Below are 14,206 nucleotides of genomic sequence, written 5' to 3' on the forward strand. Positions count from 1 at the left end.
TCCAGAAACATCCCTAGAGAACTCCCCGCCCCCTCAGGGTTTATTATCAACCCTGGAGTGCTCAAGAATCCCCTGGATCATCTCTAAAAACTGCTCAGACAGACTGGAAGACCCACGGAAATTCCATGACACCTCCTGAGACCCCCTGAAACATTTCTGGCACGACCCTTGAAACCACCTGAAACACATCTGGAACCCCTTTATTCAAGTGACACTCTTGGTTTATCAAAAGTTTCAAATCAGTTTTAAAACCAAGAGTTGTTCTTCGTGGCCGTCATAAAACTTGAAACGTTACTCGGGCCCAGAAACCTTCTGAACCCCCCTTAGCGCCCCTGAAAACTCCTAAGGACCCCCTGAACCCCCCAGAAACCTCTGTTAAATCTTCCTGGAACATCCATGAGACCGCTAGAAATCCCCAAAAGTTACAAGGCCATTTGAAACCCCAATGGAACCCTCTGAGCCCCTACAATGCCTCTGAAACATCTTTCCGTTTCAGACCCATAGAAATTTCGAAATTCTTCGAAACCTTCTGATACCGCCTGAAAATCCTCCGCTGCCATCGTTACGGTACTGAAAATAGCTTTCCTTGAATAAGATCCCCATTAGTATGGGACACGCTTGTATGGAAAAAATAAATTCTTGCTCCAGTCGACTTTTTAGATTCCATTTAGGTCCCATATGAACTGTGCAAAATTTCAGCGCAATCGGTGAAACTATAATTTAGCGCAAGCGGTTCAAAGTTTTCATAGGATTTACTATGGGGAAAGTTACACTTTCGAACAAAAAATCCCAGAGGTCGTACTTTGTCCCCTTAATTCAAATCAATCAATGAATCTTGTAGAAAAGTCATTTATGAAACTTTCCTTCGAAGACCGCAAAACGATTGGATGCTTGTCGAAAAAGTTATTGATTTATTACCGATTAGTGATCCAACGAACGGCTTTTTGTTTTGTTTTATCAGCAGCACTGCTGCTGCCGTTGTTGCATGGGGTGGCGGGAGGCATCACCACCCCCAGAAACAGCAGCAGCCAAGGCAGCAGCTACAGTGCTGCTAATAAAACAAAACAAAAAGCCGTTCGTTGGATCACTAATCGGTAATAAATCAATAACTTTTTCGACAAGCATCCAATCGTTTTGCGGTCTACGAAGGATAGTTTCATAAATGATTTTTCTACAAGAAACGTTGATCGATTTGAATTAAGGAGACAAGGGGCGACCTCTGGGATTTTTTATCTGAAAGTGTAACTTTTCCCATAGTAAATCCTATGAAAACTTTGATCCGCTTGCGCTAAATTATAGTTTCACCGATTGCGCTGAAATTTTGCACAGTTCATATGGGACCTAAATGGAATCAAAAAAGTCAACTGGAGCGGGAATTTGATGTTTGTCCCATACTAATCCCCATGCTCCCCCAGCCCTTCAGCATAAACTCTTCTTAAACGATCTTTAACTCCCCGCCGCTTCTTTCCCGCAAACCCAACTAAACAACCTCACCTTCTGATAAGTTCTCTAACTACTCTGAATACAATTGAATATCATTTATGCGGCATTTACTATGAAGAATTAAGGTTTTTATGGAATGCACCATTAGATAAATCGAAGAAAAGCTGGCAGGCATGGTTATGCCAGTGTTCAACAATTGAATCGTGGATGCGGAATTAAAATTTGATGAAAATATTTCATAAAATAGCAATGGAAAAAATCATTTTAAGCCATGGAAAAAGTGTAAGGCCACTGCAATTTCATAAAATTATATCCAAACATTGTGCAGTTTTCGTGTCATCAACGATGAAACATTTTCGATGGTAATTTGTAATGGAAAAAAATATAATTGTCTAACTAAATCGGTGCAACATTACATACAGGGGATAGACAAAATGATCGGGACAGGCAAAATTTCCACTTTTCAAAAAATGTTCAATTAGCTGTAACTTTTCGATTAGTGCATCAAATATTCTAAAATTTTCACTGTAAGTTGATCAACTAGTTGTGTATTAGTGGACAAAATTTGGAAAAGATCGGGCTATTCTGCACGAAGTTATAAGCATTTTAGAAAAAGGTAGAATTATCCGATAGCCAACTTTGAGCTGTTATATCTCCGGATTCAATGAACCGAATGCAATGAAATTTTGTCCATTTATGACTCATATAATGAGCTCTGAAAAACGTTTGAAACAACTTGAAGTTATTACCGAGAGAAAAAGTTATAGCGATTTCATAAATTTTATGATTTTTTAGTAAATTGGTCTATTTTTAATATGCATCCCATTACTTTTTCAATGAATTGCCGCCTATGTTGTTGCTTTTTTTTCAAAACAAATCTGTATTCAAGAGAATCAGAAGGAATTTAAATGAGCTATAATTAGCATCTTGAATTTTTAAACGATGTTGAAATTTAAGAAAATTTGGTGTTTTATAAGAAAAATAATCAAATTGTTCTAATTTTCTTCCGTGTTAAGAATTTTAAGTTATGTCAAAAGTTTTCCGAAGCTCATTATATAAGTCATAAATGGTCAAAATTTCATTACATTCGGTTCATTAAATCCGGAGATATAGCAGCTCAAAGTTGGCTATCGGATAATTTTACCTTTTTTTAGAATCTTTATAACTTCGTCCAGAATCGTTCGACCTTTTCCGAATTTTGTTCACTGATACACAAATAGTTGATCAACTTACAGTGAAAATTTGAGAATATTTGATGCACTTATCGAAAAGTTACAGCTATTTGAAAATTTTTTGAGAAGGGAAAATTTTGCATGTCCCGATCATTTTGTCTATCCCCTGTACTTATAAAAGCCGTTTACATTGAGCGAGAATTACTTAAGTTCTTTCTACATTAAGACTTTTGAAAAACGTTCAACAATTCTATAATAATGAGAAATTTCTGTCGAATCTTTTGAAGAAAATTGTACAACACCCTGAAACAAAATTGTACTAACTCTGAAGGATTAGTCGTGTAAATATTTCTGAAAGATTTCAAGGTGTTCTATCAGGCAAAGTGTGTGTACTAATACCTGCTAGAAGAATGTATTTACGGAATTCTAACTGCAAATATTCAAAGGACTTCTTGTAGGATATAGTAAATCAAAACACAGTTCGTCGTATTTTTTTTTAAATCTGTAAGCTACAATATTTCTTAGTTAGTAAGTTAGTTAATCTTTGCTTTTTAGATAGATTTTCAAAAAGTTTCAAGAAAAAAAAAAAAATCATGAGAAATGTTTGGACCATTTAGTGCACGATACGAACATTAGTTTCATACGTAACGTAAGAGAAGTTTCAATTGGATTTCATGAAGAGATTTCTAGCAATGAAATTTCTTTAAAAAATATTAGAAGAATTTTCATAAGATTTACACCCTAAATTCCTAAAAATGGTTTAAAAGATCTCGCGAAAGTAGATGAGAATTACTGGTAGAGTTTTTTTTTTTTTTTTTATTTTTTTTTTTTCTATTTATTTAAGACATTTTACACCGTCTGGTGCATTCATGTCATAAAATATTGAGCATCGCACTGCATTGCTTTTTCCACAATACAACAATACATATTTTCTTAATTAAATTATTTACATAATATTCAAATTTTCTTCCTAGATCTAGTGTTGTACACTTTCCAACCCGAATCTGGAATATCATCTCCACGAAATTTCTTCTCTTCCTGTGTATTTCCGATTTTTTGGCAACCCTTGCTACGCTGCTGTGAATTCTCTTCGCTTGTTCCGCTCGATGTTCCCGTTGACAATCGCCTCTTGTTTTTGGATGAGGATTCAGTTCATTGTTGTCGTCGTCGTCGCTGTGCAGGCTACCGTCGTCGTTGTCGTCATTCCCTCTGCTTATTTCACCGTCGAATGCTTTGTCCGTATCGCTCGTATCAATCGGTATTGGATCAATAGTAGCGCCGTTGTTATTGTTCTGCTCTGTTGGATTGGATGTCGGTGTTTGGTGATGGTTTTGTTCTTTCTCCCGTAAAGAAGCTACAGCGCAGCTCAGTGGCAGGTGAATTTTTTTATTGCATTGCGCACACGATTTGGTTTGATTGGGATACGACACTGTGGTGCTTTCGTTATTAATGACAATGCACGAGGGCACTGGTTTAGTCATTTTCATCCTCACTATTCTTACTCCGTTGGGTACCCCGGAGAAGAAATGTTTCCACACTTCGTTATAGACGGTGATTACCTTGCCATATTGCTGCATATGTTCGAAGATCACGGTGTTAGGCATCTGAGGTGGAAGGTCATGGATCCGCACGTTGATAGCGTTGCTCTCCACAAACACCGGTATCTTGTACTGTATACCATCACATTCCAATGAGTGTTGGCAATTGTGTTGCTGGTAGAGTTTTGCGGCTGTACTATAATCGTTCATTTCGATGAACGCACACTTTTTCAGATTGTGGAGTTGGATGTTTTTGACGTCAGCTTTCTCGAGCTTGATAGCCTTCTCCAAAAACTGCATCAATTTTGCCGGTTCAAGGCGTTTTGGGAGGACTCTAAAGTTCACGACTAACGTGTTCTTCCTGTGCGAGGACATTTTGCATCGGCGAGATACAAAAATTGCGCGGCAGAAACGAACAGGTGATGCAACAGAGATTTGCTATGTGAAGCACGTCTATCGCACACGAAAGGCAATTGTCAACTGACTGGTAGAGTGCCAAAAAAAATTTGGAAGAAATATATAAAAGGTACAGTAAAGAATAAAACTTCTTAATTCCTAATGCATAATTAATTTAATATTATTGATAATTCTTCAAGAATCAAAGAACTCCCTGGAATAAATTCGGGCAGAACTGTTGGGTTAGAAATATAGTAAAAATCGTGGATTCATGATAATTTCTCACTCAAATTCCGGAGAAATTTCCCAAGCAACTTCTCCAGAAGAAATACTGGAAATGTTCCTTCAGGCAGTTGTCATGTTTATCATGAATACAATTCCGACAGCATCTTGGAAATGTTTAGCCAGAATTGCCAATAAAAATCTATATCAATAAAATTTTTAGAAAAAAATAGTTTTGAATTTTGTGATATTTTTATGAAATTTATTTCAATATTCCAGAAGCTCCAAGGCTAGGATATACAGTATCGGACAATGTAAACGCCCCAAAGTCGTTTTTCCATACAAACGAGTCAACTTTAGATTGCCATATCTTAGTTATTTCTCAACCGATTGTTGTCATTTTTCGGTGACAAACCACACAATTTTGGAAATGTTAAAAACTATTGAATTTGGGAACAACTGAATTCCGATTTCAGTTAAGAACTCTTCCAGAAACCTTTTGCATTCGTGAAGAATCTCATTTTATCAATATCAAAAAATCAAAAATTGAGCACTTTCTTCTATTCGTATTTCTCAAAAAGTTTTAAACTTATTGAATATCTTTGGAAAATCTGCTATTCTAGTTCCTGCTTGCGATTCCCACTAATGTTTAGCTAACAATTCCTCCAACTCTATCTTTTTCTTTTTGATTGGTCCCACTGAATAGGCGAGTCAAATCCATTTCCAGTTGGCTAACTGGAGATCTCGATTGGTCAACGAAAACTGTTTTGAAAATACTTCCAAAAAAGTACTTTTTTTTTTTAATTTCACTTGTGATTCCACCCAACACTTTTTTATTTGACTTCAAGAAATTTATTGAGATTAACCCGTTAACGCCCAAGGTGTCCCACAATTCAAATCTCCGAATATAATTGTTACCAACAGTCAAGTTCTAATAAAAAAATATGATTTGACGAAAAAACTGGAGGCCTATGGTGTAGTTTCAAAAAAAAAATAAAAATAAAAAAAAAACTTCAATATATGTAGGGTCTTGCACCATTTGGGCAGGTGTACCTATTTTGGGCACTTACCGCTAGAACTAAGTCATTTTCAGACCGAGGGATTTGAATTTTTGTATAGAGTTGTACGTGCCTAACTCTATACAAAAACTCATGTCAATCGGTTTAAAAATGACTTAGTTATAGCGGCAAGTGCCCAGGTACACCTGCCGAAATGGTACAAGACCCTAGGTCCTAGACATCTGATAATTTTCTAATGTACGACTCGTGCTGTAAAAATCATCATTTTGCAAATCTATTTAAGGTCCCATTAGACATGACAAATATTTGGCCAATCAAGTCCAATACATGACAAACTCAACGCGAATCACAGCATCCTTGGATCAATGTCGGACTTCAATGACAAATATTTGGCATAATGACAAACATTGTAATGACCCCTTTAGATTACATTGCTACAGAAATGTCCCAGTTGGTCCAGGATCTTTTTGTAAGGAAAAATCCATAACATTTTACTGGCCTTTGTATCATATTTTCCTATAAAGGAAACCCGGGAGCAGTCTATGAAAGAATGCTGGAATAATTCCTGAAAGAATTTAAAGAGAAGTCTCTGAGAGCACCCCGAAAAGAATCCCAAAAAAACCAAGGAAAGAACCCCAGGAACTCTTCATGAAGGAATCTTGAATGAATTCCTGGACAAATTATTTAAAGAATCTTAGGGAGTCCTTGAAAAAAAACCTCGGGAGAAAATTCTGTAAGAATCCTGAGTGAAATCCCTACACGAAATCAGTGAATAATCAATGAAGAACAAGCGGAAAAAATCGAGAGAAAGACCAGAAAAAATGCCGTAAAGGACCCATGAAAAAAATCCCGGGACAAATTCCCTGTAGGAAACCCTAAAAAATCTGGCAGTGTTCTCTTAAAGTATCCTAAAAAGAGTTCTTTCGCATATCTCTTGAATTTCTCAAGAAATCCCTGGAGAATCCCAAAAGAAACCATAAGAGAAATCAATGAAGCAACTCCGGAAGAAATATCCCTGAAAATGTCCAGAGATATCTAACGTAAAAAATCCCTTAACGAATATTATAAGGAATTCCTCCACGAAACCACGTAAAAATTACAAAATTTAGAGAGATGTTGATGAAGAAATTCTGAAAAGAATTCCTAATTAAAGATATCCCGGAAAAAAATCCCTGACGCAATCCCGGGAGAAAACCAAGGAACAATCCTGGAGGAATCCCAGATGCAGTCTCAGGAATAATCCCGGTAGAAATTCTAGGAGGTATCCATGAAGAAGACATCCCAGAAGGAATCCCGAAGATAGACTCCAGTCTCTGTAGAAATCCGTGAGGAATCTGTTATAGGATGCGTGATTGAATACCTAAAAGAATCTGGGGTAGATTTCCAAGAGAATACTTGGATAAATTATGAAGGAATTCTTGATCTAGGTGGCAGTAGGATCCCTAAATAAATCCTGGGATGACTAATTAAACAATTCTCAGAAAAATCCCAGGGGGGAATCATATCTCAGATACAGGGGATGGCCAAAATGTTTGGGATAGGCAACTTTTTTTCTCCCACAAAAAAAATCAACTTGCTGTAGCTTTTCATAGAGTGCATCAAAAAATCTCAAATTTTGACTGTTTGTCAACCTATTATATGTGCATCATTGGTACAAATTTGGGCTCGATTGATTAATCTTTCGCAAAGTTAGAACCGTTCGTGTAAAACACTATTTTTCAAACAACTCATTTTTGAGCTGTCATATCACGGAAACCAGTGAACCGAATTGAATGAATTTTTAAACGTTTATCAACAATATATTGATACTTAATACGACGTTATAAAATGTAATATTTTCTCACGGCGAATTAAGTTATACCGGGTTGAAATTTTTACCCATATAGAGGAAAATAAGTCAAATTTACAATATCACACAAAAATTATTAAATGTGTTCTTCCTTCAATCTAAATAGGCTCTAATGCATCTGATTCGAGATAATTTGAGAACAGAAGTGGTAAGTCTTTGGATATCAACACTAAAATTTATTGACATTGATGTGAAAAAATTACATTTTTTCGAGAAAAATCCAAAAAGTGTCAATCCATGATAACTTGTTTCAACGTTTAAAAAGTACCTATGTTTTAATAGTTTGTGAAGCATTAACATATTGTTAGTGTACGGTCAAAATTTCATTCTATTCGGTTCACTGGTTTCCGAGATATGACAGCTCAAAAATGAGTTGTCTGAAAAATAGTGTTTTACACGAACGGTTCTAACTTAGCGAAAAATTGATCAATCGAGCCCAAATTTGTACCAATGATGCACATATAATACGTTGACAAACAGTCAAAATTTGAGATTTTTTGATGCGCTGTATGAAAAGTTATAGCTTGTTGAACTTTTTTGTGAGAGGAAAAAAAGTTGCCTATCCCAAACATTTTGGCCATTGTATCTTAGAAGAAATGCAGTTTCGGGAATAAATTGTGGAAGGATCCCACTAGGAATCCCGGAAAATTCAAAGGGATGAATCAATGAAGGAATCTTGGGATGAATCTCTGATAGAGTGTCAGGAAATATCCCTGATAAAATCCCAAACATTTCTCAGATGGAATCCTAAGAACAAACCCTCGAGAAAGACCGGGAAGTATCAATGAAAATCCCGGCAAGCAGTAAATTAAACCCGTTAGGGGGCGGTATGTCCCAAAGGGAATTCCCGAAGGTAGTCTGGTAAATGAAAAGAAAACCCAGAAATAATCCCGAAGGAATACCTCCCCAAAATGCCGAAAGTAATCCCTGAAAAAATATCTGACGTAATGCCTTAAGGCATCCCTGAAAGAATCCCTGGAGCAGTCTATATAAGAACATATGAAGGGATCCCATGAGGAATTCAGAGTGGAATAACAGGAGGAATTTCAGCCCTAATTTTCTCTGGAGGAATTACCAGATAAAATCTAGGAGGAAACTTAGAAGAAATTCATAAAGAGTTATCGGGAGGAGTTGCTGAATATTTGAATGGATAATCCCTGTGGGGGGGCCTTATAAATGGCCAAGACAACTTCAATTTTTAAACTATGATTAAGATATCAGGAAAACGAATATATTTTAAATTTGGAATTGGACCCATAAACCGCGGCCACATACATTTTTTGCAGTAACGTTTGTACCACCCACCTGAGCCAATTCTGAAGTTGATTGTACGTACGCCATGTTTTAGTATGGATATTCTGAACAACTTCTCCGTGGGGAGTATGTTTAAGTATTGTGTAATTCTCAAGATATTTAACTTCTTATCAATAGGATGTTCAAGGTATCGTTTAACCAAAAATTGCTTTGTGAACTCCACTAAAAATACTCTTGGAGATCATCAATAAGCAGACAACCATGAATCGCATAATGAGGTATGTATTCCATCGTATAAAGTACTTTTCGACGCATAGAACACTGTATGGACAATCTTAAGTAACATTTTGATGACCAATTTGTTTTTTAGAGGTTTTGAGAACTCCCATAAAACCTTATTTTGGTTTTATTATGATTCCAAGAACAGCTTTTAGTTTAGTTGACTAAAAATGTTACTGAGGATTGTTATACATATATGTTCGATGGATGGACAATTTTTATCGCATTTAATGTTAATTTTTGAGCTAGAATCAACTTTTAAAAAGCATGACCAATACGATGAACATGAGTGGCACAGAAAACTCACAGTTAATCTGGAAACTCTCACAAAACACTAAGTTAAGGAGCTATATACATACCCAAGTTGGGGCATTGCGCCAAGAAGATGAAACATGTTCAATTTATGCTGAAACGACATTGACCCTTATGTGGCCGGCAGGGTACCCGGGTACCCAGCACCCATTTAAAATACACGGTGTAGAAAAAAGCAAAAAGTTTGCCGGCCACATAACGGTTAAAGCCCTGCCAAACATGCCAACATTCAATTCTGGAAATCTTCAACCAACCCAAGAGCACCTAACTCCAAGCAGGTTAGCTCGTTTATCGACACTCGTAAATCAAATTTCCCCCACAATTAGAATTGGTCCGAAAAAGAGCAGTTTCCCGACTTCCTGCATCCAAATGAAGCACGTGACGTCACTATTGACGTCGCAGAAACTAAATACCTCTTGATGGTGCCTTTGACTGACGTTCTCGTCATCATCATCATCATCATCATTGCCAACTCAAGCGAAGCAGTAAAAGTCAAATAATCGGATCGTCAATCAATCTCCGCCTCTTCTTCTATGTGCGGTGCTTGGTTGTTGCTATTCCATGTATACATATAGGAAACTTTGGATATTGGCTGGAAAGTTTCCACCACCAAGTTTTTCTCTCCTATCGCTTTATCGGACGACTGCAATCGGTTAACTTTTGAAACAATCAGTCGGACGACGGAAGCCTATTTATAAACAGGACCGGTGAAAGTTGAGCGAACTCTCAACTGTTCTTCTGTTGCATATGCAAATGAGTTCCTTCCTTGCTTTCGTGTTTCCTATTAGTCGGTTACCAAGCTGGAGTGCCATAATGGGATTCATCAAGATTTCCATGTCGTTCAGATAACTTTATTGCTATTTATATTAATTCCTATTTTTTGATTTTTCTCTTGCGGCAGGTTCTGGAGGAGCGGGTTTACCACATCAACTACGCACCGGAGACACCCGAGGCGTACTACCAGCCGACGGGGAAGGAGCTACAGCCGCGGCCCGTTGGCGAGGAGAATGGCGTAATCGTGTACAACTACAATCCGACCAGTGCTGTTCATTATGTAAGTAGTAGACGGACTTTTTTGCCTTTCTCAGTTACACAGTAGAAGTGTTTTGGATTGTTGGCTCTTGTTTTGGGAGTTTGTTTTCAGTCAATGTGTACAGTATGATATTGTAAATGTGATGTAAGTCGCTCAGATATTTTCCGCTGATCCAAGTTGTCAGACGTAACAAAGGAATGTAGGGAGTAGAGAAAAGAAAGAGACATCTGTTTCGTAGAGAACGATTTATTGAGCTAACAGAGTGCACACGATAAAACAAATTCAATACCCAATGGTTGAACCATACATACTAAAATAAAGTTCATTATAAATTGTTGCAAATTACCAACTGTGATTAGTTTAATCTTAACACCTCTCAATCTGATCACTGATATTATCCTAGCATTGAAACAATAGTCCAATTTCGAGCATAATCAACCTGCTTCATTGAACAGGACTAATATTGTTTTCACACTGCCGGTATAAAACCCTTCGTTAACACGTTTGCCGGTTGGTCACAGATCAATATATACCAGATAGTAATCATTCCTGTCTGAATAGCTTCTTTGATGCATTGGATTTTCACTTTGGTATTCTTGAACCATTTTGAGGATGTATCAGATTCGGCAACCGTGGATTGTAGATTGATTGTCATCGAACATGACCGTTGGTTGATCTTCCAGTAAATTTAACTCACCGAACAGTTTCGGGTTCACAAGGCTTCACAGACACAGTCTGCCAACTGTTCAATGTTTCTTCGAGCTCCAGGCCATTGTCGCTTTGTAGACTTGACTTGAACTATCACTTCACTCTTCCTGTACACCAGTCCATGATTTGTTGTGACACACAGCTTCTGCATGAACCCAGTGATCCTTTGTTGGGTTGGATTGAAACCGGCTGAAGTATGACACTGCTGCACTAGAAGTAATCACAAGACAAGTTAGACATCCTTTTCCAATTAGTTCTCATTACGACTTGTCCAAGTTCAGCGGTAGTTCTGCCTTGTCAGCTTCGAATTTGCTTCAATGGGGATACTTGTCGGCATACATTTCTTTATTTCGAACTGCTTCCGCATATACCTGTTGACTAAAATTGATCACACCCTTTGCTGCATTCCGTTTGATTTTCAGCCCAAGGAACATCTCGGCATCACCAAGATCTACCATTTTGGACTCATGCTTCAGCAGCTCCTTGACAATCTGAACTTCATGTAGGGACTTCGACAGGATCAAAATGTCGTCGACGTACTGACAGCAACAAATACTCCGGTTCAGACTTTCCGTTTCGCACGTACAAACAAGCATCTTCTTCGCACCCGTCGTATCTCATCTTCCAGGCTATGGACACTTGTTTCAGCCCATAGATGTGTTTTATTCAAATTACATACCTAGTTTTCCTTCTCAAATCCCCTTGACTGACACAAGTATATGTCCCCCGTTAGTCGTCCATGCAAGAATGACGACTTGTAGTCCATTTGATGGATCACGAGATCATATAGTTTTGCCAGGGCTATTGGCCGGACTGAAGATGTTTTGACAACTGATGCGTATGTTTCTGGATGCTTTCGTCTGAGTTTAGGTTCTGTCGAAATACACATAGAACGTGACTCGATACATAGTGCTTACAACAAATTTAAAGGATTTAAATTTACCTTTTAAGTCGACCGGTTTCGGCTCAACGTTGCCCATCGGCGACTAATTATATGGAGCACTAATACAATCATACTGCGTGTGTGAATATTGCGTAACTCACCTGAACAACCCGTTCCCATCTGTAGTGTCTACCTAATGGCTGTGTGCATAGGATATCTACCTACATGAAATACTATTCATGACAGTACCTAAATGTCTAGGTATGATTCATTATGTCTACCTAAAGTAGTATAAACACGGGTGGTCATTGGACCACACAGCAGAGACTGCACAAGCCTTGGACTGTCAACATCTTTAATATTCTTCTTTTGAAGGAAATAAAACCATCCATCTTAGCAAACTACCAAAAAGCAAAAAAAAAGTCTTGGCATGATACAGGACCTCGCGATGCAAGTGACTTGCTGCACAAAAGCTCCACTCCTCAATCAGATAGCATCACACTGCCCACCTTGTCATTATGCTTGCTGTCAACGACGCTTGCTAGGGGAAGGACACCAAATGGGAATGTCACTAATCTTTGTTCACACTACACACTCAAAAAAGTTGTCGTTGTTTCACTGAGTTCTCAGCTTAGTCAGCTTGAAGAGGAGGCGGATTGTTTTGGAGTATCGTCTTCGTTCATGAGAGGACGATCCGCTGTGGGGATCTACATTGACTCCCAGTTGATTTTTGTTTTTTTTGTTTTTATTAATGTGTATTTTAACTTAAATGCTAATTGTACACTCACTCCCAGTTGATTAAATGTGCACTTTTCAAACGTTCTTCACAAACTTAGCATTTTCCCAATCCACCGCATGATCCAAATGTGTAGTGTGAACTGTCACGCTGTATTCACTGATTCGTTCAAGTATTAGCTGTGTTATAAGTGTTGTGTTCTGCTTCGAGTCGCGTTCTATGTGTATTGTCGAGGTCGAGGTTGAACCTTTCGCTTACACGCAGTTCTGTTCCGGTTTGAAGAGAACGTTATACTCGACCTGGATACTCTTGGCATTGAAACCCTCAGCCATAGACAAGTACGTTTGGAAAGAATCAAAAGTTTCATCTTAAGTACGTAAGAATTACAACGCACTGAAGTGCGTGAAATCTTAAGTAAAAATAGTAAAGAATCACTTTCCGTTCCAGACCATCAGAGTCATAGCGCCAGAGACATCGCTGTGAACCAGTTCGAGGGGTCGGAAGCTCCGGATTAATGGCATATTGGCCCAGGAGGCACTACCAGCTAAGCACACAACTCTTAGCTGGTGATCTATGTCATTGAATGGTTAGTGGTAGCATGAGTTAGGAACTTGTGAGAAGCAGGACTCCTTCCAGGTTTCTGACCCATCATTTTGCAGCTTTTACGCTGCTGAGTATTGCTGTAACACACTCATGGAGCTCATGGCTGTCCAAACTATTCTGGCCTTCGAAGTCTACGGGTTAATGCTTTCTCTTTACACTACACAGATAAAAATAATGACATTTACACGTCATGTAAACTTCAGTTCAGTCATGTAAACTTAGTGTTATGATGGTTTACATGATATATCATGTAAATTTGTGTTATATGCAGGCACCAAAATTATCTCTATCAATTATCATTATCAGTCCTATCTTTGGATAGTATCAACTGATACTATCAGTAGGGGCACTGATAGAGATACTATCAATTTTTTTAAACTGATGGATAGAAGATAAAATAATTATCTCTATCAGCTGATAGAAGGTTACTGATACTATCAGCATTTTTACTATCAAGGATAGACGTGGTCTATCTCTATCATCTATCTTTAGAAAAAAAGATACTATCAGAAAAATTCTATCATTATCTCTATCTATCCTATCATTGATAGCAAATCCGGAACATAAATCTTCCGCATAGTGGGAAAAAATTGAATAAAAAAATATTAACTTAAAATAAAATATTGGTTTTAATCAACAATTTTTATCTTCCGGATACCAAAAAACGAGTTCCGCCGCCATTTTGATATCCAAGATGGCGGCCATCGGATTTCAAAAATGGTTGTAAACCCATGCAATATGGGTATTTTTGGAACGGGC

The 14,206-nt window shown here is 37.7% G+C and overlaps 2 protein-coding genes across 7 annotated transcripts in view; one reads left to right on the forward strand and one right to left on the reverse strand.

Moving 5' to 3' along the window:
- LOC109433644 (glutamine-dependent NAD(+) synthetase) overlaps positions 1-14,206 on the reverse strand; it is a 297,418-nt gene that overhangs the window by 211,051 nt on the left and 72,161 nt on the right. The gene's annotated exons all lie outside the window — the stretch shown is intronic.
- The window catches only part of LOC109433641 (cytosolic carboxypeptidase 2), a 225,163-nt gene that overhangs the window by 138,143 nt on the left and 72,814 nt on the right, over positions 1-14,206 (forward strand). For all 5 annotated transcript variants that reach the window (XM_062844184.1, XM_062844183.1, XM_062844187.1 and 2 more), the window contains exon 3: positions 10,386-10,538. In XM_062844184.1, the coding sequence (XP_062700168.1) occupies positions 10,386-10,538 (153 nt within the window). The remainder of the gene's footprint in view (positions 1-10,385; positions 10,539-14,206) is intronic.

Source organism: Aedes albopictus, chromosome 1 (assembly GCF_035046485.1).
Source record: "Aedes albopictus strain Foshan chromosome 1, AalbF5, whole genome shotgun sequence".
Classification (NCBI taxonomy): Eukaryota; Metazoa; Arthropoda; class Insecta; order Diptera; family Culicidae; genus Aedes; species Aedes albopictus.